The sequence below is a fragment of the Salmo trutta genome, chromosome 5 (assembly GCF_901001165.1).
Source record: "Salmo trutta chromosome 5, fSalTru1.1, whole genome shotgun sequence".
Taxonomy (NCBI): domain Eukaryota; kingdom Metazoa; phylum Chordata; class Actinopteri; order Salmoniformes; family Salmonidae; genus Salmo; species Salmo trutta.
Genome location: NC_042961.1, coordinates 62,230,981 through 62,258,589, shown reverse-complemented (window position 1 = coordinate 62,258,589; position 27,609 = coordinate 62,230,981). Strand labels below are relative to the sequence as shown.

The 27,609-nt window shown below is 42.0% G+C and overlaps 1 protein-coding gene across 3 annotated transcripts; it reads right to left on the bottom strand.

The window, feature by feature from the left end:
- Positions 1 to 12,253: 12,253 nt before the first annotated feature.
- Positions 12,254 to 26,263, bottom strand: slc10a7 (solute carrier family 10 member 7; the record flags this gene model as incomplete). 3 transcript variants are annotated; one of them, XM_029754648.1, is given in 8 exon segments in its annotated part: positions 12,254 to 13,550; positions 13,902 to 13,952; positions 19,443 to 19,588; positions 22,844 to 22,917; positions 24,880 to 24,931; positions 25,426 to 25,591; positions 25,976 to 25,980; positions 26,185 to 26,263. In XM_029754648.1, coding segments are annotated over 7 exon segments (543 nt in total), but the record flags the coding sequence as incomplete, so codon positions are not given.
- Between the last annotated feature and the right edge of the window lie 1,346 nt (positions 26,264 to 27,609).

The window sequence follows — 27,609 nt, the reverse complement described above, 5'->3', positions numbered from 1 at the left end:
TGGCAACCATTTTGTGAAGTCTCACCCCACATCAGCTATAGCACAGTGGAGAGGTGAGGAGGGTTATGCCAATTAGGAATGAGGGGGAGGGAGAGGAGAGAGAGAGAAAGAGAGAGAGAGAGAGAAAGAGACAGAGACAGAGAGAGAGAGAGAGAGAGAGAGAGAGAGAGGGAGAGGGGGTAGAGAGAGAGAGAGAGAGAGAGAGAGAGAGAGGGAGAGGGGGTAGAGAGAGAGAGAGAGAGAGAGAGAGAGAAAGAGACAGAGACAGAGAGAGAGAGAGAGAGAGAGAGAGAGAGAGAGAGGGAGAGGGGGTAGAGAGAGAGAGAGAGAGAGAGAGAGAGAGAGGGAGAGGGGGTAGAGAGAGAGAGAGAGAGAGAGAGAGAGAGAGAGAGCTTGGTACAGTGGAACTGGGGAACAGTGGCTAGTCCTATAGCCAATTCATTAGATGGTAAATACATGGTCAATGAATATACAATTTAGCCTGCGTTTGTGTATGTTATTAGTTTTTATCTATCATATACAGTGGCTTGCGAAAGTATTCACCCCTCTTGGCATTTTTCCTATTTTGTTGCCTTACAACCTGGAATTAATATATATATTTTTTGGGGGGGGGTGTGAATCATTTGATTTACACAATATGCCTACCACTTTGAAGATGCAAAATATTTTTTATAGTGAATAAAACAAGAAATATAACAAAAATACAGAAAACTTGAGCGTGCATAACTATTCACCCCCCCAAAGTCAATACTTTGTAGAACCACCTTTTGCAGCAATTACAGCTGCAAGTCTCTTGGGGTATGTCTCTATAAGCTTGGCACATCTAGTCACTGGGATTTTTGCCCATTCTTCAAGGTAAAACTGCTCCAGCTCCTTCAAGTTGGATGGGTTCCACTGGTGTACAGCAATCTTTTAAGTCATACCACAGATTCTCAATTGAGGTCTGAGCTTTGACTAGGCCATTCCAAGACATTTAAATGTTTCCCCTTAAACCACTCAAGTGTTGCTTTAGCAGTATACTTAGGCTTATGCTTAGGGTCATTGTCCTGTTGGAAGGTGAACCTACGTCCCAGTCTCAAATCTCTGGATGTCTCAAATCTCTGGAAGACTGAAACAGGTTTCCCTCAAGAATTTCCCTGTATTTAGCGCCATCCATCATTCCTTAAATTCTGACCAGTTTCCCATTCCCTGCCAATGAAAAACATCCCCGCAGCATGATGCTGCCACCACCATGCTTCACTGTGGGGATGGTGTTCTCGGGATGATGAGAGGTGTTGTGTTTGCACCAGACATAACATTTTCCTTGATGACCAAAAAGCTAAATTTTAGTCTCATCTGACCAGAGTACCTTCTTCCATATGTTTGGGGAGTCTACCACATGCCTTCTTGCGAACGCCAAATGTGTTTGCTTGTTTTTTTTTTAAACAATGGCTTTCTTCTGGCCACTCTTCCGTAAAGCCCAGCTCTGTGGAGTGTACGGCTTAAAGTGGTCCTTTGGACAGATACTCCAATCTCCGCTGTGGAGATTTGAAGCTCCTTCAGGGTTATCTTTGGTCTCTTTGTTGCCTCTCTGATTAATGCCCTCCTTACCTGGTCTGTGAGTTTTGGTGGGCGGCCCTCTCTTGGCAGGTTTGTTGTGGTGCCATATTCTTTACATTTTTTAATAATGGATTTAATGGTGCTCCGTGGGATGTTCAAAGTTTCTGATATTTTTTTATAACCCAACCCTGATTTGTACTTCTCCAGAGCTTTGTCCCTGACCTGTTTGGAGAGCTCCTTGGTCTTCATGGTGCTGATTGCTTGGTGGTGGCCCTTGCTTAGTGGTGTTGCAGACTCTGGGGCCTTTCAGAACAGGTGTATATATACTGAGATCATGTAACACTTAGATTGCACACAGGTGGACTTTATTTAACTAATTATGTGACTTCTGAAGGTAATTGGTTGCACCAGATCTTATTTAGCCTGGTGGTTAGAGCGTTGGACTAGTAACCAAAAGGTTGCAAGATTGTAATCCCCGAGCTGACAAGGTACAAATTTGTCATTCTGCCCCTAAACAAGGCAGTTAACCCACTGTCCCTAGACCGTCATTGTAAATAAGAATTTGTTCTTAACTGACTTGCCAAGATAAATAAAGGTAAATAAATTAAAACAACTTTTAGGGGCTTCATAGCAAAGGGGGTGAATACATATGCACGCTCCGTTTTTAAATTTTTTTAAATTTTTTGAAGTTATTTTTTTCATTTCACTTCACCAATTTGGACTATTTTGTGTATGGTCCATTACATGAAATCCAAATAAAAATCTATTTCAAATTACAGGTTGTAATGCAACTAAATAGGAAAAACACCAAACGGGGATGAATACTTTTGCAAGGCGCTGTATCATAGTCCATTAGGCTACATTATATTTCCCTTAGGGTGACATTTAATTGCTCATCATTTCAGCAGCTGGAACCTATGTAGTCTCTGTGTCACACCCTGATCTGTTTTACATGACAGGTGCTTGTCTACACCCCCCACCCAGGTGTCTCCCATTATCTCCTGTGTATTTATACCTGCGTTTTCTGTTTGTCTGTTGCCAGCTCGTCTTGTCAAGTCCTACCAGCGTGTTTTCCCGTTTTCCAGTCCTCCTGGTTTTGACCGTTCTGCCCTGCCCTTCCATTCTGTACCTCACTGACACTTACCTACTGGACTACTGTCCTCTGCCTGGCCTTGACCTGTCCTCTGCCTGGCCTTGACCTGTCCTCTGCCTGGCCTTGACCTGTCCTCTGCCTGCCCTTGACCTGTCCTCTGCCTGGCCTTGACCTGTCCTCTGCCTGGCCTTGACCTGTCCTCTGCCTGGCCTTGACCTGTCCTCTGCCTGGCCTTGACCTGTCCTCTGCCTGGCCTTGACCTGTCCTCTGCCTGCCCTTGACCTGTCCTCTGCCTGGCCTTGACCTGTCCTCTGCCTGGCCTTGACCTGTCCTCTGCCTGGCCTTGACCTGTCCTCTGCCTGGCCTTGACCTGTCCTCTGCCTGCCCTTGACCTGTCCTCTGCCTGGCCTTGACCTGTCCTCTGCCTGCCCTTGACCTGTCCTCTGCCTATCCTTGACCTGTCGTTTGCCTGTCCTTGACCTGTCCTCTGCCTGTCCTTGACCTGTCCTCTGCCTGGCCTTGACCTGTCCTCTGCCTGCCCTTGACCTGTCCTCTGCCTGCCCTTGACCTGTCGTTTGCCTGTCCTTGACCTGTCCTCTGCCTGTCCTTGACCTGTCCTCTGCCTGTCCTTGACCTGTCCTCTGCCTGCCCTTGACCTGTCCTCTGCCTATCCTTGACCTGTCGTTTGCCTGTCCTTGACCTGTCCTCTGCCTGTCCTTGACCTGTCCTCTGCCTGTCCTTGACCTGTCCTCTGCCTGGCCTTGACCTGTCCTCTGCCTGCCCTTGACCTGTCCTCTGCCTATCCTTGACCTGTCGTTTGCCTGTCCTTGACCTGTCCTCTGCCTGTCCTTGACCTGTCCTCTGCCTGTCCTTGACCTGTCGTTTACCTGGCCTTGACCTGTCCCCTGCCTGTCCTTGACCTGTCCTCAGCCTGTCCTTGACCTGTACTCTGCCTGTCCTTGACCTGTCCTCTGCCTGGCCCCCTGTTTTGTTAATAAACATCTGTGATTCGAACTGTCACCATCTGGGTCTTATCCTGATACTCTGTTACCATTTCCAAGATAATGTAGTGGTTTATTTATGAAACGTTACCAACGGTAGTTATCATTTCCAAGATAATGTAGGGGTTTATTTATGAAACGTTACCAACGGTAGTTATCATTTCCAAGATAATGTAGGGGTTTATTTATGAAATGTTACCAACAGTAGTTATCAGTGTTAAAAATGTAAATTACCTGGAGAAGAGTCCCCTAAGCAAGCTGGTCCTGGGGCTCTGTTCACAAACACAAACACACCCCACAGAGCCCCAGGACAGCAACACAATTAGACCCAACCAAATCATGAGAAAACAAAATTATAATTACTTGACACATTGGAAAGAATCAATAAAAAAAACCAGAACAAATTAGAATGCTATTTGGCCCTAAACAGAGAGTACACAGTGGCAGAATACCTGACCACTGTGACTGACCCCAAATGAAGGAACGCTTTGACTATGCACAGACTCAGTGATCATAGCCTTGCTATTGAGAAAGGCTGCTGTAGGCAGACCTGGCTCTCAAGAGAAGACAGGCTATGTGCACAATGCCCACAAAATGAGGTGGAAACTGAGCTGCACTTCCTAACCTCTTGCCAAATGTATGACCATATTAGAGACACATATTTCCCTCAGATTACACAGACCCACAAAGATTTCGAAAACAAACCCATTTTTGATAAACTCCTATATACAGTGAATTCGGAAAGTATTCAGACCCCTTATTTTTTTCCAAATGTTTCTACGTTACAGCATTATTCTAAAATGGATGCAATGTTTTTTTTTCGTCAACAATCTACACACAATACCCCATAATGACAAAGTGAAAACAGGTTTTTTGAAAATTTTGCAAATTTATATAAAAAAAGATAAAAAACAGAACTACCTTATTTACATAAGTATTCAGACCCTTTACTATGAGACTCTAAATTGAGCTCAGGTGCATCCTGTTTCCATTGATCATCCTTGAGATGTTTCTACAACTTGATTGGAGTCCACATGTGGGAAATTCAATTGATTGGACATGATTTGGAAAGGCACACACCTGTCTATATAAAGGTCCCACAGTTGACAGTGCATATCAGAGGAAAAAAAATCAAGCCATGAGGTCGAAGGAATTATCCGTAGAGCTTCGAAACAGATTTGTGTCGAGGCACAGATCTGGGGAAGGGTACCAAAAAAAGAATTCTGCAGTATTGAAGGTCCCCCAAGAACACAGTGGCCTCCATCATTCTTAAACCATCAAGTTAGGAACCACTGTTGTGGAACTTGTACACAGAGACACTCAAAGTAAATCTTAAATGAATCATTGTTTTATTAACAGAAGTTACAACAAACTTGATGCGCCATAGTACACGTCTGTCTGTCAGGAGCTCTTCTGGGGCAGTCCCGTTAGTTCTCTTATGTACTGCAGACAAGTTATATTTGCATGATTTAGCTTATAATTAATTCATCATTAACGTTTGCTTCATTCATGTGACTGACAAATACTGGTTCATGCACTTGACAAATCAAATGAAATCATAGTTTATTTGTCACGTGGGCCGAATACAACAGGTGTAGACCTTACAGTGAAATGCTGAATACAACAGGTGTAGACCTTACAGTGAAATGCTTATTTACAGGCTCTAACCAATAGTGCAAAAAAGGTATTAGGTGAACAATAGGTAAGTAAAGAAATAAAAACAACAGTAAAAAGACAGTGAAAAACAGTAGCGAGGCTATAAAGTAGCGAGGCTACATACAGACACCGGTTAGTCAGGCTGATTGAGGTAGTATGTACATGTAGATATGGTTATAGTGACTATGCATATATGATGAACAGAGAGTAGCAGTAGCGTAAAGAGGGGTTGGTGGGTGGCGGGACACAATGCAGATAGCCTGGTTAGCCAATGTGCGGGAGCACTGGTTGGTCGGGCCAATTGAGGTAGTATGTACATATGTGCATGAATGTATAGTTAAAGTGACTGTGCATATATGATAAACAGAGAGTAGCAGCAGCATAAAAGAGGGGTTGGGGGCGCACACAATGCAAATAGTCCAGGTAACCATTTCATTACCTGTTCAGGAGTCTTATGGCTTGGGTGTAAAAACTGTTGAGAAGCCTTTTCCCCCTAGACTTGGCACTCCGGTACCGCTTGCCATGCGGTAGTAGAGAGAACAGTCTATGACTGGGGTGGCTGGGGTCTTTGACAATTTTTAGGGCCTTCCTCTGACACCACCTGGTGTAGAGGTCCTGGATGGCAGGCAGCTTAGCCCCAGTGATGTACTCGGCCGTACGCACTACCCTCTGTAGTGCCTTAAGGTCGGAGGCTGAGCAATTTCCGTACCAGGCAGTAATGCAACCAGTCAGGATGCTCTCGATGTTGCAGCTGTAGAACCTTTTGAGGATCTCAGGACCCATGCCAAATCTTTTTAGTTTCCTGAGGGGGAAAAGGCTTTGTCGTGCCCTCTTCACGACTGTCTTGGTGTGTCTCTGACCTCCTCCCTATAGGCTGTCTCATCATTGTTGGTGATCAGGCCTACCACTGTTGTGTGGTCAGCAAACTTAATGATGGTGTTAGAGTCATGCTTGGCCACGCAGTCGTGGGTGAACAGGGTCTTCCCTGTGGCTCAGTTGGTAGAGCATGGTATTTGCAACGCCAGCATGGTGTGTACATCGCCAGGGTTGTGGGTTTGATTCCCACGGGGGGGCCAGTTCAAATATAATTTTTTTTATTTTATTTTTTATTTTATTTTTTTAATAAAAAAAAATGCATGAAATTAAATGTATGCATTCACTACTGTAAGTCGCTCTGGATAAGAGCGTCTGCTAAATGACTAAAATGTAAAAAATGTAGTACAGGAGGGGACTAAGTAAGCACCCCTGAGAGGCCCAGTGTTGTGGATCAGCATGGCAGATGTGTTGTTGCCTACCCTTACCACCTGGGGGCGGTCCGTCAGGAAGTCCAGGATCCAGTTGCAGAGGGAGGTGTTTAGTCCCAGAGTCCTTAGCTTAGTGATGAGCTTTGTGGGCACTATGGTGTTGAACGCTGAGCTGCAGTCAATGAATAGCATTCTCACATAGGTGTTCCTTTGTCCAGGAGGGAAAGGGCAGTGTGGAGTGTGATTGAGTTATGTCATCTGTGGTTCTATTGGGGCAGTATGCAAATTGGAGTGGGTCTAAGATATCCAGGATGATGGTGTTTATGTGAGCCATGACCAGCCTTTCAAAGCACTTCATGGCTCCCAACGTGAGTGCTACAGGGCGCTAGTCATTTAAGCAGGTTACCTTCGCTTTTATGGGCACAGGGACTATGGTGGTCTGCTTGAAACATGTAGGTATTACAGACTGAAAATGTCAATGAAGACACCTGCCAGTTGGTCAGCACATGCTTTGAGTACACGTCCTGGCAATCCATCTGGCCCTGCTGCCTTGTGATTGTTGACCTGTTTAAAAGGTCTTGCTCACATTGGCTACGGAGAGCGTGATCACACTGTCGTCCGGAACAGCTGGTGCTTCAGTGTTACTTGTCTCAAAGCGAGCATAAAAGGAATTTAAATCGTCTGGTAGGCTCGCGTCACTGGGCAGCTCGCGTCTGGGTTTCCCTTTGTTGTCCATAATAGTTTGCAAGCCCTGCCACATCCAACGGGTGTCAGAACCTGTGTAGTAGGATTCAATCTTAGTTCTGTATTGACGCTTTGCCTATTTGATGGTTCATCTGAGGGCAACGCAGGATTTCTTACACACGTCCAGATTAGTGTCCCGCTCCTTGAAAGCGGAAGCTCTAGCCTTTAGCTCGGTGCGGATGTTGCCTGTAATCCATGGCTTCTGGTTGGGATATGTACGTAAGGTCACTGTGGGGACAATGTCGTCGATGCACTTATTGATGAAGCCGGTGACTGAGGTGGAATACTCCTCAATGCCATTTGGATGAATCCCGGAACATATTTCAGTCTGTGCTAGCAAAACAATCCTGTAGCGTAGCATCTGCGTCATCTGACCACTTCCGTATTGAGCGAGTCACTGGTACTTCCTGCTTAGCAGGAATCAGGAGGATGGAATGATGGTCATATTTGCCAAATGGAGGGCGAGGGAGAGCTTTGTGCGTGTCTCTGTGTGTAGAGTAAAGGTGTTCTAGAGTTTTTTCCCCCCTCTGCTTGCACATGTGACATGCTGGTAGAAATTAGGTAAAAAGGATTTAAGTTTGCCTGCATTAAAGTCCACGGCCTCTTCTGGATGGGCATTTTCTTGTTTGCTTATGGCCTTACACAGCTCGTTGAGTGCAGTCTTAGTGCCAGCAATCTTTGTCCAGTTCGAAGTGAGTAATCGCTGTTCTGATATCCCCTGCCTCAGGTTCCAGTCCCAGCCCTAACCAACCCCCTGCCTCAGGTTCCAGCCCTAACCAACCCCCTGCCTCAGGTTCCAGTCCCAGCCCTATCCACCCCCCTGCCTCAGGTTCCAGTCCCAGCCCTATCCAACCCCCTGCCTCAGGTTCCAGCTCTAACCAACCCCCTGCCTCAGGTTCCAGTCCCAGCCCTATCCACCCCCCTGCCTCAGGTTCCAGTCCCAACCCTATCCACCCCCCTGCCTCAGGTCCCAGCCCTATCCACCCCCCTGCCTCAGGTCCCAGCCCTATCCACCCCCCTGCCTCAGGTCCCAGCCCTATCCACCCCCCTGCCTCAGGTCCCAGCCCTATCCACCCCCCTGCCTCAGATCCCAGCCCTATCCACCCCCCTGCCTCAGGTCCCAGCCCTATCCACCCCCCTGCCTCAGGTTCCAGTCCCAGCCCTATCCAACCAGCCTGGGAACCAGACTCTAACCAGTCCACAGTCCCAGCACCTAACCCCCAGCAGCCCCTAACCAGTACAGAACCTATGACCCTGCCCCTAACCAGTACAGAACCTATGACCCAGCCCCTAACCAGTACAGAACCTATGACCCAGCCCCTAACCAGTACAGAACCTATGACCCAGCCCCTAACCAGTACAGAACCTATGACCCTGCCCCTAACCAGTACAGAACCTATGACCCAGCCCCTAACCAGTACAGAACCTATGACCCTGCCCCTAACCAGTACAGAACCTATGACCCAGCCTCTAACCAGTACAGAACCTATGACCCAGCCCCTAACCAGTACAGAACCTATGACCCAGTCTCTAACCAGTACAGAACCTATGACCCAGCCTCTAACCAGTACAGAACCTATGACCCTGCCCCTAACCAGTACAGAACCTATGACCCAGCCCCTAACCAGTACAGAACCTATGACCCTCAACCCCACCACTCCTCAACCCCACCCCCTCAACACCCCAGCCCTCCACCTCAACCCCCCACCTCAACCTCAGCCCCCCACCTTAACCCCACCACTCCTCAACCCCACCTCAACCTCACCTCCTCTCAACCCCAGACCCCCACCTCTTCTCAACCCCTGCCCCCTAACCCTACCCAGAGAGACCCCCCCTAACACTACCCAGAGAGACCCCCCTAACACTACCCAGAGAGACCAGCCCTAACCCTACCCAGAGAGACCCCCCTAACACTACCCAGAGAGACCCCCCCCCTAACACTACCCAGAGAGACCCCCCCTAACCCTACCCAGAGAGACCCCCCTAACCCTTCACAGAGAGACCCCCCCTAACACTACACAGAGAGAGACCCCCTAACACTACCCAGAGAGACCCCCCCTAACCCTACCCAGAGAGACCCCCCCTAACCCTACACAGAGAGAGACCCCCTAACACTACCCAGAGAGACCCCCCCTAACCCTACCCAGAGAGACCCCCCCAACCCTACACAGAGAGAGACCCCCCTAACACTACCCAGAGAGACCCCCCCTAACCCTACCCAGAGAGACCCCCCCCTAACCCTACCCAGAGAGACCCCCCCTAACCCTACCCAGAGAGACCCCCCCTAACCCTACACAGAGAGAGACCCCCCTAACACTACCCAGAGAGACCCCCCCCTAACCCTACCCAGAGAGACCCCCCCCTAACCCTACCCAGAGAGACCCCCCCTAACCCTACCCAGAGAGACCCCCCCCTAACCCTACCCAGAGAGACCCCACCTAACCCTACACAGAGAGAGACCCCCCCTAACCCTACACAGAGAGAGACCCCCCCTAACCCTACCCAGAGAGACCCCCCCCTAACCCTAACCAGAGAGACCCCCCCTAACCCTACCCAGAGAGACCCCCCCCTAACCCTACCCAGAGAGACCCCCCCTAACCCTACACAGAGAGAGACCCCCCCTAACCTTACCCAGAGAGACCCCCCCCTAACCCTACCCAGAGAGACCCCCCTCACTGTATATTACTGTATATTATCATCTAAATTGTATATTATCATCTAAACTGTATATTACTGTATATTATCATCTAAACTGTATATTATAATCTAAACTGTACATTATTGTATATTATCATCTAAACTGTATATTATAATCTAAACTGTATATTATTGTATATTATCATCTAAACTGTACATTACTGTATATTATCATCTAAACTGTATATTATAATCTAAACTGTATATTACTGTATATTATCATCTAAACTGTATATAACTATTATCATCTAAACTGTATATTACTGTATATTATCATCTACTGTATAGTATCATCTAAACTGTATATTATTGTATATTATCATCTAAACTGTATATTATAATCTAAACTGTATATTACTGTATATTATCATCTACTGTATAGTATCATCTAAACTGTATATTATTGTATATTATCATCTAAACTGTATATTATAATCTAAACTGTATATTACTGTATATTATCATCTACTGTATAGTATCATCTAAACTGTATATTATTGTATATTATCATCTAAACTGTATATTATCATCTAAACTGTATATTATTGTATATTATCATCTAAACTGTATATTATAATCTAAACTGTATATTACTGTATATTATCATCTAAACTGTATATAACTATTATCATCTAAACTGTATATTACTGTATATTATCATCTAAACTGTATATTACTGTATATTATCATCTAAACTGTATATAACTATTATCATCTAAACTGTATAGTACTGTATATTATCATCTACTGTATATTACTGTATATTATCATCTAAACTGTATATAACTATTATCATCTAAACTGTATATTACTGTATATTATCATCTAAACTGTATATTACTGTATATTATCATCTAAACTGTATATAACTATTATCATCTAAACTGTATATTACTGTATATTATAATCTAAACTGTATATAACTGTATATTATAATCTAAACTGTATATTACTGTATATTATCATCTAAACTGTATATTATTGTATATTATCATCTAAACTGTATATTATCTACAACTCTATACGTATCATCTAAAACTCTATATCTGTCTATCTGTAAAATCTTTAACAAAAACAACTTGTAACTGTTACCGTGTTTGTCAGGCCATTACCATGAATGGCTAAGTAGTAGTTTAGAACACAGACCCATTGAACTATATATACACTATACTAGAGAACACAGACCCAGTCCACAGCAAACTAGTACTATATTCTACCATACAGAACACAGACCCAGTCCACAGTAAACTAGTATTATACAGACCCAGACCACAGTAAACTAGTACTATATTCTACCATATAGAACACAGACTCAGTCCACAGCAAACTAGTATTATACAGAACACAGACCCATTAAACTATATATACTATACTAGAGAACACAGACCCAGTCCACAGCAAACTAGTACTATATTCTACCATGTAGAACACAGACCCAGTCCACAGTAAACTAGTACTATATTCTACCATATAGAACACAGACCCATTAAACTATATATACTATACTAGAGAACACAGACCCAGTCCACAGTAAACTAGTACTATATTCTACCATATAGAACACAGACCCATTAAACTATATATACTATACTAGAGAACACAGACTCAGTCCACAGCAAACTAGTACTATATTCTACCATATAGAACACAGACCCAGTCCACAGTAAACTAGTACTATATTCTACCATATAGAACACAGACCCATTAAACTATATATACTATACTAGAGAACACAGACTCAGTCCACAGCAAACTAGTACTATATTCTACAATATAGAACACAGACCCAGTCCACAGCAAACTAGTACTATATTCTACCATATAGAACACAGACCCACTCCACAGCAAACTAGTATTATACATTTACATTTAAGTCATTTAGCAGACGCTCTTATCCAGAGCGACTTACAAATTGGTGCATTCACCTATAATATCCAGTAGAACAACCACTTTACAATAGTGTATCTAAATCTTTTAAAGGGGGGGGGGGGGGGGGGGTTAGAAGGATTACTTTATCCTATCCCAGGTATTCCTTAAAGAGGTGGGGTTTCAGGTGTCTCCGGAAGGTGGTGATTGACTCCGCTGTCCTGGCATCGTGAGGGAGCTTGTTCCACCATTGGGGTGCCAGAGCGGCGAACAGTTTTGACCCAGTCCACAGCAAACTAGTACTATATTCTACCATATAGAACACAGACCCAGTCCACAGTAAACTAGTATTATACAGAACACAGACCCACTCCACAGTAAACTAGTATTATACAGAACACAGACCCACTCCACAGTGTTTAAATCACAGTTTTTATTCATACTAGAGAAGAAAACACTCCGGCACTTGTCGTTCTAACATCCGCCCAAACTGAAAGGCTATCTTTTCAGTACTGAGCGTCTGCATCCTGACTGGCCTATAAGGAGTAGAGTTTCACGTGGAACACATTGCCATTGGTCCTTGTTGTCACACAGTGTTTGTTTGGTAACAGCATTAGAAAAATCTGACAAACATCATCAATGTGTTTCGTATTTATCACTGACGTTATGCCAAGGCACCTAGGCATGGAGCGGTGTCCCAAATAGCACTCTATTCCCCTACGTCGTGCACTTATTTTGACCAGAGCTCTATGGGGCCCTGGTCAAAAGTAGTGCACTATATAGGGAATAGAGTGCTATTTGGGATACACTTCTGACATAGTTTAACATGTTCACTGTTCAGAAAGTCGAACAGAAGCTGGACCTGTAGAATAAGGAATCATGACAGCTATAGTCATATTCTCCATCTGCTCAAAGCAGACCTCCATGGATCATGAGAGTTTGTCTGTGTCCGAAATCGCACCCTATTCTCTATGTAGTGTACTACCACCGATGGCCTGGGCCTTGGGCAAATGTAGTGCACTTTAGAGTAAATAGGATCCCAATTCAGACACAATTCACATTTTCCTCACCCCCAGAATACAGACAGGGAGACATCACCAGATGTCTGTCGTTCAACTATGGTAATAATGTTTTTTTGTTTCTAAACCTCCCCCCTTCACCCAAAAGCCTAAACAAGCATTAGAAACTATCAGTAAACTAGTTCAACACCATAAAAAAAAACTGATTGTCAGAAAAGAGTCTTCTGAATGTAACATCCCCAGAAAAACAGTTAGTAAGAGTAAAAAGTCTCTGTCTGCCCACGGCAGGAGGTGTCGTCTCATAATTCACTTCCTGAACGATGATCAGTAGTACTTCTTGTCTCACAGGAAGTTGACACCATCTTCACGGGGGATACAAAAATAGAGACTTCTTTGTTCGTATAAAAGTAAACCGTCGAATAATCATACAAGTTTTATCATAGTAACCATCACAACCGTTAAGCCCAGGACTACTTGTTGCGAGTCGCGTGGTTGTGATAAGGCACTTGTGTTTCTGTATGTATCCTTCCACCAGAGAGATACGTAGGAGGAAGGAAGGAAGTAGTCCCTTCTGTCACAGTTTAAAGGACACTCCCCATGAGGGGGGAGTGAATGAGTGTACACACTGGGGAGAAGTGTAGGTAATACGACACTAGAGTCAGATGGGCTGTAGGTCGGTCAGCTTCACTCCCTGTGGACACACAATATTTTAATTTAGCAAGTGTTGACTGACGTTGATGCAAAATAGTGACGATTATAAAAATGACCCAGCCACCATCAAAACAGTTCACCCTTCCCAAAACCCTCCACTCCAAACCAACAGTGATTTCATTGGTAACATGTTTATATATATATTTCAACAAGCGAGTTAGATTTGTCCCCTCCAAACCAACAATGATTAAAACATTCTATATCAGAATTAAAGACCAATTAATGAATTAATTGCCAATTAGCACCATTCGTGACCAATTAAGTCCAGGTGAGTAGCTGGGTGTTAGTGGGTTAGACACACAGACCGGTTAGGTGACGTTTCTCTACTCACACAGACCGGACAGGTAGACTACTGTAGGTATCAATGCAATAAAATACTAGGCTGTTCCAGGGAGGAGAGAACGGAGGGACCCAGTTAGATAATAGTTGATGTGATAGATAGAGAGATATATATAGAGAGAGATATAGATAGAGAGATATAGATAGAGATATAGATAGAGAGATATATATAGAGATATAGAGAGAGAGATATATAGATATATAGAGAGAGATATATATAGAGAGAGATTTAGATAGAGAGATATAGATAGAGAGAGAGATATAGAGAGAGATATAGATAGAGAGAGAGATATAGATAGAGAGAGAGATATAGATAGAGATAGATAGAGAGAGAGATAGAGAGATATAGATAGAGATATATATAGAGAGAGATATAGATAGAGAGAGATAGAGAGATATAGATAGAGATATAGATAGAGAGATATATAGATATAGATAGAGAGATATAGATATAGATAGAGAGAGAGATATAGATAGAGAGAGATAGAGAGATATAGATAGAGATATATATAGAGAGAGATATAGATAGAGAGAGAGATAGAGAGATATAGATAGAGATATAGATAGAGAGATATATAGATATAGATAGAGAGATATATAGATATAGATAGAGAGATATATAGATATAGATAGAGAGAGAGATATAGATAGAGAGAGAGATATAGATAGAGAGAGAGATATAGATAGAGAGAGAGATATAGATAGAGAGAGAGATATAGATAGAGAGAGAGATATAGATAGAGATATATAGATAGAGAGAGAGATATAGATAGAGATATATAGATAGAGAGAGAGATATAGATAGAGAGAGAGATATAGATAGAGCGAGAGATATAGATAGAGCGAGAGATATAGATAGAGAGAGATAGATAGAGAGAGAGAGATAGAGAGAGATATATAGATAGAGAGAGAGATATAGAGAGAGAGATATAGATAGAGAGATAGATATAGATAGAGAGATAGATATATAGATAGAGAGAGAGATATAGATAGAGAGAGATATAGATAAAGATATAGATATAGAGAGATAGAGATATATAGAGAGAGATATATAGAGAGAGAGATATAGATAGAGATATAGATAGAGCGAGAGATATAGATAGAGCGAGATATAGATAGAGCGAGAGATATAGATAGATAGAGAGATATAGATAGATAGAGAGAGAGATAGAGAGAGAGATAGAGAGAGAGAGATATATAGATAGAGAGAGATAGATAGAGAGATATATAGATAGAGAGAGATAGATAGAGATAGAGAGATATAGATAGAGAGAGAGAGAGATAGAGAGAGAGAGATAGAGAGATATAGATAGAGAGAGATATAGATAGAGAGAGAGATAGAGAGATATAGATAGAGATATAGATAGAGAGATATATAGATATAGATAGAGAGATATATAGATATAGATAGAGAGAGAGATATAGATAGAGAGAGAGATATAGATAGAGATATATATAGAGAGAGATATAGATAGAGAGAGAGATAGAGAGATATAGATAGAGAGAGAGATAGAGAGATATAGATAGAGAGATATATAGATATAGATAGAGAGATATATAGATATAGATAGAGAGAGAGATATAGATAGAGAGAGAGATAGAGAGATATAGATAGAGAGAGAGATAGAGAGATATAGAGAGAGAGATAGAGAGATATAGATAGAGAGAGATATAGATAGAGAGAGAGATAGAGAGATATAGATAGAGATATAGATAGAGAGATATATAGATATAGATAGAGAGATATATAGATAGAGAGAGAGATATAGATAGAGAGAGAGATATAGATAGAGAGAGAGATATAGATAGAGAGAGAGATATAGATAGAGATATATAGATAGAGAGAGAGATATAGATAGAGATATATAGATAGAGAGAGAGATATAGATAGAGAGAGATATAGATAGAGCGAGAGATATAGATAGAGAGAGATAGATAGAGAGAGAGATAGAGAGAGATATATAGATAGAGAGAGAGATATAGATAGAGAGAGAGATATAGATAGAGAGATAGATATAGATAGAGAGATAGATATATAGATAGAGAGAGAGATATAGATAGAGAGAGATATAGATAAAGATATAGATATAGAGAGATAGAGATATAGAGAGATATATAGAGAGAGATATATAGAGAGAGAGATATAGATAGAGATATAGATAGAGCGAGAGATATAGATAGAGCGAGATATAGATAGAGCGAGAGATATAGATAGATAGAGAGATATAGATAGATAGAGAGAGAGATAGAGAGAGAGATAGAGATAGAGAGAGATATATAGATAGAGAGAGATAGATAGAGAGATATATAGATAGAGAGAGATAGATAGATAGAGAGATATAGATAGAGAGAGAGAGAGATAGAGAGAGAGAGATAGAGAGATATAGATAGAGAGAGATATAGATAGAGAGAGAGATAGAGAGATATAGATAGAGATATAGATAGAGAGATATATAGATATAGATAGAGAGATATATAGATATAGATAGAGAGAGAGATATAGATAGAGAGAGAGATATAGATAGAGATATATATAGAGAGAGATATAGATAGAGAGAGAGATAGAGAGATATAGATAGAGATATAGATAGAGAGATATATAGATATAGATAGAGAGATATATAGATATAGATAGAGAGAGAGATATAGATAGAGAGAGAGATATAGATAGAGAGAGAGATATAGATAGAGAGAGAGATATAGATAGAGAGAGAGATATAGATAGAGAGAGAGATATAGATAGAGAGAGAGATATAGATAGAGATATATAGATAGAGAGAGAGATATAGATAGAGATATATAGATAGAGAGAGAGATATAGATAGAGAGAGAGATATAGATAGAGTGAGAGATATAGATAGAGAGAGATAGATAGAGAGAGAGAGATAGAGAGAGAGATATAGATAGAGAGATATAGATAGAGAGATAGATATATAGATAGAGAGAGAGATATATAGATAGAGAGAGAGATATATAGATAGAGAGAGATATAGATAGAGAGAGATATAGATAAAGATATAGATATAGAGAGATAGAGATATAGAGAGATATATAGAGATATATAGAGAGAGAGATATAGATAGAGATATAGATAGAGCGAGAGATATAGATAGAGCGAGATATATAGATAGAGCGAGAGATATAGATAGATAGAGAGATATAGATAGATAGAGAGAGAGATAGAGAGAGAGATAGAGATAGAGAGAGAGATATATAGATAGAGAGAGATAGATAGAGAGATATATAGATAGAGAGAGATAGATAGATAGAGAGATATAGATAGAGAGAGAGAGAGATAGAGAGAGAGAGATAGAGAGATATAGATAGAGAGAGATATAGATAGAGAGAGAGATAGAGAGATATAGATAGAGATATAGATAGAGAGATATATAGATATAGATAGAGAGATATATAGATAGATAGAGAGAGAGATATAGATAGAGAGAGAGATATAGATAGAGATATATATAGAGAGATATAGATAGAGAGAGAGATAGAGAGATATAGATAGAGATATAGATAGAGAGATATATAGATATAGATAGAGAGATATATAGATATAGATAGAGAGAGAGATATAGATAGAGAGAGAGATATAGATAGAGAGAGAGATATAGATAGAGAGAGAGATATAGATAGAGAGAGAGATATAGATAGAGAGAGAGATATAGATAGAGAGAGAGATATAGATAGAGATATATAGATAGAGAGAGAGATATAGATAGAGATATATAGATAGAGAGAGAGATATAGATAGAGAGAGAGATATAGATAGAGTGAGAGATATAGATAGAGAGAGATAGATAGAGAGAGAGAGATAGAGAGAGATATATAGATAGAGAGAGAGATATAGATAGAGAGAGAGATATAGATAGAGAGATAGATATAGATAGAGAGATAGATATATAGATAGAGAGAGAGATATAGATAGAGAGAGATATATAGATAGAGAGAGATAGAGAGAGATATATATAGAGATATAGATATAGATAGAGAGAGATATAGATAAAGATATAGATAGAGAGAGATATAGATAGAGAGAGAGATATAGATAGAGAGAGAGATATAGATAGAGAGAGAGATATAGATAGAGATATATAGATAGAGAGAGAGATATAGATAGAGATATATAGATAGAGAGAGAGATATAGATAGAGAGAGAGATATAGATAGAGTGAGAGATATAGATAGAGAGAGATAGATAGAGAGAGAGAGATAGAGAGAGATATATAGATAGAGAGAGAGATATAGATAGAGAGAGAGATATAGATAGAGAGATAGATATAGATAGAGAGATAGATATATAGATAGAGAGAGAGATATAGATAGAGAGAGAGATATATAGATAGAGAGAGATAGAGAGAGATATATATAGAGATATAGATATAGATAGAGAGAGATATAGATAAAGATATAGATATAGAGAGATAGAGATATAGAGAGATATATAGAGAGAGATATATAGAGAGAGAGATATAGATAGAGATATAGATAGAGCGAGAGATATAGATAGAGCGAGATATAGATAGAGCGAGAGATATAGATAGATAGAGAGATATAGATAGATAGAGAGAGAGATAGAGAGAGAGATAGAGATAGAGAGAGAGATATATAGATAGAGAGAGATAGATAGAGAGATATATAGATAGAGAGAGATAGATAGAGAGAGATAGATAGAGAGATATAGATAGATAGAGAGAGAGATAGAGAGAGAGATAGAGATAGAGAGAGAGATATATAGATAGAGAGAGATAGATAGAGAGATATATAGATAGAGAGAGATAGATAGAGAGAGATAGATAGATAGAGAGATATAGATAGAGAGAGAGAGAGATAGAGAGAGAGAGATAGAGAGATATAGATAGAGAGAGATATAGATAGAGAGAGAGATAGAGATAGATAGAGAGAGAGATATAGATAAAGAGAGAGATATATAGATAAAGAGAGAGATATATAGATAAAGAGAGAGATATATAGAGAGATATAGATAGAGATATAGATAGAGATAGATAGAGAGAGAGAGATAGAGAGAGAGATAGAGAGATATAGATATAGAGATATAGATAGAGAAAGAGATAGATATAGAGATATAGATAGAGAAAGAGATAGATAGAGATAGATAGATAGATAGAGAGAGATAGATAGAGAGAGAGAGATAGAGAGAGAGATATATAGAGAGAGAGAGATATAGATAAAGAGAGAGATATATAGAGAGATATAGATAGAGATATAGATAGAGATATAGAGAGATAGAGATATAGATAGAGATAGAGAGATAGAGATATAGATAGATATAGATAGAGAGATATAGATAGAGATATAGATAGAGATATAGAGATATAGATAGAGATAGAGAGATATAGATAGAGAGATATAGAGATATAGATAGAGAGATATAGATAGAGAGATATAGATATAGAGATATAGATAGAGAGATATAGATAGAGAGATATAGATAGGGAGAGATATAGATAGAGAGATAAAGATATAGATAGAGAGATATAGATACTCTCTCTGTGTGTGTTTTGTCTACCTTTTGTCTGCTGTTCATCCAGCTCTTGATGGTGGGTACCAGTATTGAACCCAGTAGGATCTGAGCAGGGTGATAGATGAGGAGAGGGACGGAGATCAGAGAGAGATGCTCATACCCCTCAAACACTATCTTTAACATGGGTATACCTGGAGAGAGGGAGGGAGAGGAGGGAGAGAGGGAGGGAGAGAGGGGTAAAAGAAAGAAAATAGATATTACCATTTGAGAAACACAAGCTTAGCTTGATCTTTCTGTATAATTTTAATTGTATTACTGGAATTGATCAAATGCATGGTATTTGTTATTGACATAGTGGATGCATTGAGTCTTCGCAGGTTAGTGTTGGTCAACTAAGATAATTATGTTAGCAAGAGATTCGAGTTCCTGGTTGTAGCGGTGTCCAGAAACCAGATGACAATTTCTAGTCTGATTTAGCCTCCATGTCTCCTACTTCCTGACCCGGAGTTGGCTTGATGAACATTTCTCCTCCTTATTTATTTCTCGAGCAGATAAACACACCCCTTTTATTTATTTTTTGTTACAAACAACTCAAGAGTGAAAGATATCTCTAAACTTTGGTTCTTCTTCTGACCCCATTCAGAGGAGAAAACTCAGGCCTGGGGACATGAGAAACAGATGTACTATTAAGATACCTTTCTTAACACCATCTCTGACTCCGCTGGTGGTCCTTCTAAAAAATGTTGGATAACAGCTATATTAAGATACCTTTCTTAACACCATCTCTGACTCCGCTGGTGGTCCTTCTAAAAAATGTTGGATAACAGTAAAACAAAATGCACTAAAAGCGTACAAATTCTTCTTCTTCTTCTTAAGCAAGTCTGACTCAAGCATCATAACTGAGAATGGGATAAGTGGTGCTTTTTAAAAATCCTTTTATCATCTCCGCAGACTTTTTATTTGAGAGAAGCCGTCACGATTACCACGTCAACTTCTAGTGAATCCGGTTTTCATTTCAGCAGTTTACTATCTGTGATGTGTTAGATGCCTTGCTTATTAAGATTGATGTAATAAAAATTGTTTATATAAAAAATAAATTATAATAATCCACTGGAGCTGATATGCTTCATCCATTTTATGCTGCAGCTCTCTGCCCCCCTGATTGCTGAATCATTAATACATTTTTAACCTGATAATTATACCTGGTACTATACCCAAGGTTTGGAAGGAGGCCCATGTACTCCCCCTAAAGATTATATCTAGTATTATCCCCCCCAAAAATGGCAACGTCATCTATATGAACTCGGCTGCTACTTTATTTACAGGCAACAGTTTTAGTACTCATCACTGCATTCTCTACCAGACAATTGGTTGTCCCTCTTTGATGTCATCACTGCATTCTCTACCAGACAATTGGTTGTCCCTCTTTGATGTCATCACTGCATTCTCTACCAGAGAGTTGGCTGTCCCAGAGAGTTGGCTCTACCAGAGAGTTGGCTGTCCCTCTTTGATGTCATCACTGCATTCTCTACCAGACAGTTAGTTGTCCCTCTTTGATGTCATCACTGCATTCTCTACCAGATGTCTCCGCACCACGTGCTCTCACCACTGGTGTCCCCCAGGGCTCTGTTCTAGGCCCTCTCCTATTCTCGCTATACACCAAGTCACTTGGCTCTGTCATATCCTCACATGGTCTCTCCTATCATTGCTACGCAGACGACACACAATTAATCTTCTCCTTTCCCCCTTCTGATAACCAGGTGGCGAATCGCATCTCTGCATGTCTGGCAGACATATCAGTGTGGATGACGGCTCACCACCTCAAGCTGAACCTCGGCAAGACGGAGCTGCTCCTCCTCCCAGGGAAGGACTGCCCGTTCCATGATCTCACCATCACGGTTGACAACTCCCTTGTGTCCTCCTCCCAGAGTGCTAAGAACCTTGGCGTGACCCTGGACAACACCCTGTCGTTCTCCACTAACATCAAGGCGGTGACCCGATCCTGTAGGTTCATGCTCTACAACATTAGCTTAGTACGACCCTGCCTCACACAGGAAGCGGCGCAGGTCCTAGTCCAGGCACTTGTCATCTCCCGTCTGGATTACTGCAACTCGCTGTTGGCTGGGCTCCCTGCCTGTGCCATTAAACCCCTACAACTCATCCAGAACGCCACAGCCCGTCTGGTGTTCAACCTTCCCAAGTTCTCTCACGTCACCCCGCTCCTCCGCTCTCTCCACTGGCTTCCAGTTGAAGCTCGCATCCGCTACAAGACCATGCTGCTTGCCTACGGAGCTGTGAGGGGAACGGCACCTCCGTACCTTCAGGTTCTGATCAGGCCCTACACCCAAACAAGGGCACTGCGTTCATCCACCTCTGGCCTGCTGGCCCCCCTACCTCTGAGGAAGCACGGTTCCCGCTCAGCCCAGTCCAAACTGTTCGCTGCTCTGGCACCCCAATGGTGGAACAAGCTCCCTCACGACGCCAGGACAGCGGAGTCAATCACCACCTTCCGGAGACACCTGAAACCCCACCTCTTTAAGGAATACCTGGGATAGGATAAAGTAATCCTTCTACCCCCCCCCCCGAAAGATTTAGATGCACTATTGAAAAGTGGTTGTTCCACTGGTTATCTTAAGGTGAATGCACCAATTTGTAAGTCGCTCTGGATAAGAGTGTCTGCTAAATGACTTAAATGTAAATGTTGTCCCTCTTTGATGTCATCACTGCATTCTCTACCAGAGTTGGCTGTCCCTCTTTGATGTCATCACTGCATTCTCTACCAGACAGTTAGTTGTCCCTCTTTGATGTCATCACTGCATTCTCTACCAGACAGTTAGTTGTCCCTCTTTGATGTCATCACTGCATTCTCTACCAGACAGTTAGTTGTCCCTCTTTGATGTCATCACTGCATTCTCTACCAGACAGTTAGTTGTCCCTCTTTGATGTCATCACTGCATTCTCTACCAGACAGTTGGTTGTCCCTCTGATTTCACGTAGGTTGATAGCAAATGTATGTTAAATGTATTTTTTTAAGTCCCACTGTACCTAACGTCATTACTGACCTTCAGACATACGAGTCACCACCCCCCGGTCTCAGGGATGGAGAATTCTGGGAATTCCTTTGGTCTCTAAGGAGTTAGGTAAATACGATTTTTTTGTTTTTTTGTGGAACAATCTTCAAAATGTTCTGAAATGTGATGTCCTGGTGCCTCTTGGGTAATTCAGGAAGCTGATTGAGGATCTTATTACTGATGAATGTGTTTGTTTATGAACGTGTTTTTCTTTCTTGGTGCTTGCATTTTGTATTTTATTGTTGATATGTATTTTTGTAATTTCTGTAATTCAGGGATCATCTGTTAAAAGAGACCATAGTCTCAGTATGAATCCCTGAACAAAATTAAAAGGTTAAATGCAAAATAAATAATAATAAAAAACTGTCCGCTTACCCAGGGTGAGTGATTTGTGTGTAGCACAGAACATGATGGCTACTGTGTCAGCTGGAGTAAAACCAGACTGTTTCCTACAGGAGGAGGGGAGGGGAGGGGAGGGGAGAAGAGAGGAGGAGGAGAGGAGAGGACGGGACGGGAGGGGAGTAGAGAGAGAGATCAGAGACTGACTAACATACACAACAGAGTCTGAGTATATTGGATGACATTTTACAGCATGAGATGAATAGAGCCCCATAATACTAGAGTGACTGTACAGAAGAATAGAGCAAGCCCCATAATACTAGAGTGACTGTACAGATGAATAGAGCAAGCCCCATAATACTAGAGTGACTGTACAGAAGAATAGAGCAAGCCCCATAATACTAGAGTGACTGTACAGAAGAATAGAGCAAGCCCCATAATACTAGAGTGACTGTACAGAAGAATAGAGCAAGCCCCATAATACTAGAGTGACTGTACAGATGAATAGAGCAAGCCCCATAATACTAGAGTGACTGTACAGATGAATAGAGCAAGCCCCATAATACTAGAGTGACTGTACAGATGAATAGAGCAAGCCCCATAATACTAGAGTGACTGTACAGATGAATAGAGCAAGCCCCATAATCCTAGAGTGACTGTACAGAAGAACAGTAACAGTACTACAGTATACCACTAGAGGCTGCAGCGTGACAGTACTACAGTATAACACTAGAGGCTGCAGCGTGACAGTAACAGTACTACAGTATAACACTAGAGGCTGCAGCGTGACAGTACTACAGTATAACACTAGAGGCTGCAGCGTGACAGTAACAGTACTACAGTATAACACTAGAGGCTGCAGCGTGACAGTAACAGTACTACAGTATAACACTAGAGGCTGCAGCGTGACAGTAACAGTACTACAGTATACCACTAGAGGCTGCAGCGTGACAGTACTACAGTATAACACTAGAGGCCGCAGCGTGACAGTAACAGTACTACAGTATAACACTAGAGGCTGCAGCGTGACAGTAACAGTACTACAGTATAACACTAGAGGCTGCAGCGTGACAGTAACAGTACTACAGTATAACACTAGAGGCTGCAGCGTGACAGTAACAGTACTACAGTATACCACTAGAGGCTGCAGCGTGACAGTACTACAGTATAACACTAGAGGCCGCAGCGTGACAGTAACAGTACTACAGTATAACACTAGAGGCCGCAGCGTGACAGTAACAGTACTACAGTATAACACTAGAGGCTGCAGCGTAACAGTACTACAGTATAACACTAGAGGCTGCAGCGTGACAGTAACAGTACTACAGTATAACACTAGAGGCTGCAGCGTAACAGTACTACAGTATAACACTAGAGGCTGCAGCGTGACAGTAACAGTACTACAGTATAACGCTAGAGGCTGCAGCGTGACAGTAACAGTACTACAGTATAACACTAGAGGCTGCAGCGTGACAGTAACAGTACTACAGTATACCACTAGAGGCTGCAGCGTGACAGTAACAGTACTACAGTATAACACTAGAGGCCGCAGCGTGACAGTAACAGTACTACAGTATAACACTAGAGGCTGCAGCGTGACAGTAACAGTACTACAGTATAACACTAGAGGCTGCAGCGTGACAGTAACAGTACTACAGTATAACACTAGAGGCTGCAGCGTGACAGTAACAGTACTACAGTATAACACTAGAGGCCGCAGCGTGACAGTAACAGTACTACAGTATAACACTAGAGGCTGCAGCGTAACAGTACTACAGTATAACACTAGAGGCTGCAGCGTGACAGTAACAGTACTACAGTATAACACTAGAGGCTGCAGCGTAACAGTACTACAGTATAACACTAGAGGCTGCAGCGTGACAGTAACAGTACTACAGTATAACACTAGAGGCTGCAGCGTAACAGTACTACAGTATAACATTAGAGGCTGCAGCGTGACAGTAACAGTACTACAGTATAACACTAGAGGCTGAAGCGTGACAGTAACAGTACTACAGTATAACACTAGAGGCTGCAGCGTGACAGTAACAGTACTACAGTATAACACTCACTGTGTGGAGAAGACAAACGTCAACAGCATGAAGCTCAGCTGGATGCAGAATACTGGGGAGAGACAACGCATCAGATCAGAGGGTTTAGACAGAACTCACACAGAAAGAGAGAGAGAGAGAGGAGAGAGAGAGAGAGAGAGAGAGAGAGAGACAGAGAGACACAGAGAGAGAGAGAGACAGAGAGAGAGAGAGACAGACAGAGAGAGAGAGTCAGAGAGAGAGAGAGAGAGAGAGAGAGAGAGAGAGAGACAGAGACAGACAGAGAGAGTCAGAGAGACAGAGAGAGAGAGAGTCAGAGAGAGACAGAGAGAGAGAGAGAGAGAGACAGACAGACAGACAGACAGACAGACAGACAGACAGACAGACAGACAGACAGAGAGACAGAGAGACAGAGAGACAGAGAGAGTCAGAGAGAGACAGAGAGAGACAGCGAGAGAGAGACAGAGAGAGAGAGACAGAGAGAGAGAGAGAGAGACAGAGAGAGAGAGAGAGAGTCAGAAAGAGACACAGAGAGAGAGAGAGAGAGACAGACAGACAGAGACTCACTGATGAAGGTGATGAGCAGCAAGCTGAGGTGGTCCAGTTCAATATCCGGGTTAGAGAAGGTCTCACAGAAGGTGGTGTAAATGATCATCAGGAGAACCAAAGAACTGATGACCCCAAACGGAGGTTTCCTCCTCTCTAACCAGTCCCTCAGGAACCTCCGGGACACCTGGAGGTTATAAAGGGTTCATAAAGAGTTTATAGGGGTTCATATGGCTTTCGTAAAATGTGATGACCGCAAACGGAGGTTTCCTCCTCTCTAGCCAGTCCCTCAGAAACACCAGGACACCTAGAATACATAGTGGCTATAAGGGCTTTATAGAGGTGTTATAGACTCCCAAAGGTCTCCTCTCTTGCTCGTCTCGCAGGAAATCTGTTTTTATAAAAAGCTTATAGATGATTTACAACAGGTTTATAAAAGTGGTTAGAGGTATTATTTGGGTTTTGTAATCTGTGTACTGATATTGCACAGGATGAAGGGTTTACAAATACCAATAAAAAGGTGTTATATTGGGGGTCTGTATAAAAACAGGGATCTATAAACGGTACTGACCTGTCCTAGGACGAGAGGAACGACCGGTACTGACCTGTCCTAGGACGAGAGGAACGACCGGTACCGACCTGTCCTAGGACGAGAGGAACGACCGGTACTGACCTGTCCTAAGATGAGAGGAACGACCGGTACTGACCTGTCCTAGGACGAGAGGAACGACCGGTACTGACCTGTCCTAAGATGAGAGGAACGACCGGTACTGACCTGTCCTAGGACGAGAGGAACGACCACAGTCATAAAGAGCTGAGAGAAGATGGAGGAGAAAGGAACGGAGGATGACGAGCCCAGCTGGAGGAGGAGAGAGGATGAACAAGGGATGAGAATGTGGCAATATAACAGGTGTTGGCATTGATTATAAAAACACTCTTTCAGTAGCGGTATGAAACACCTTTGGGAAGGCCTTTATCCCACAATTTCTCAGCTCTAGGAAGAGGCTTGGTGGTTCCAAACTTCTTCCATTGAAGAATGATGAAGGCCACTGTGTTCTCGGGGGACCTTCAATGCTGCAGACATTTTTTTGGTACCCTTCCCCAGATCTGTGCCTCGACACAATCCTGTCTCGGAGCTCTACGGACAATTCCTTCAACCTCATGGCTTGGTTTTTGCTCTGACACGCACTGTCAACTGTGGTACCTAATATAGACAGGTGTGTGCCTTTTCTAAATCATGTCCAATCAATTGAATTTACCACAGGTGGACTCCAATCAAGTTGTAGAAACATCTCAAGGATGATCAATGGAAACAGGATGCACCTGAGCTCAATCTCATAACAAAGAGTCTGAATATTTATTTAGATAAGGTATTTCGGTTTATTTTTTATAAATTTGACAAAAACCTGTTTTTGCTTTGTCATTAGGGAGTATTGTGATGTCATTAGGGAGTATTGTGATGTCATTAGGGAGTATTGTGATGTCATTAGGGGGTATTGTCATGTCATTATGGGGTATTGTGATGTCATTATGGGGTACTGTGATGTCATTATGGGGTATTGTGATGTCATTATGGGGTATTGTGATGTCATTAGGGAGTATTGTGATGTCATTAGGGAGTATTGTGATGTCATTAGGGAGTATTGTGATGTCATTAGGGAGTATTGTGATGTCATTAGGGAGTATTGTGATGTCATTATGGGGTATTGTGTGTAGATTGATGAGTAAAAACATTTATTTAACTAATTTTAGAATAAGGCTGTAACGTAACAAAATGTGGAAAAAGTCAAGGGGTCTTTCTGAATGCACTGTACAAATTACCTCGACTAACCTGTACCCCCGCACATTGACTCTGTACCAGTACCACCTGTATATAACCTCCACATTGACTCTGTACCGGTACCCCCTGTATATAGCCTCCACATTGACTCTGTACCGTAATACCCTGTATATAGCCTCCCACATTGACTCTGTACCGTTAAAACCCCCTGTATATAGCCTCCACATTGACTCTGTACCAGTACCCCCTGTAATATAGCCTCCACATTGACTCTGTACCAGAACCCCCTGTATAGAGCCTCCACATTGACTCTGTAACCGGTACCCCCCCCTCTAGATAGCCTCTACATTGAACCTGTATCGGTACCCCCTGTATATAGTCCTCCACATTGACTCTGTACCGTACCCCCTGTATATAGCCTCCAC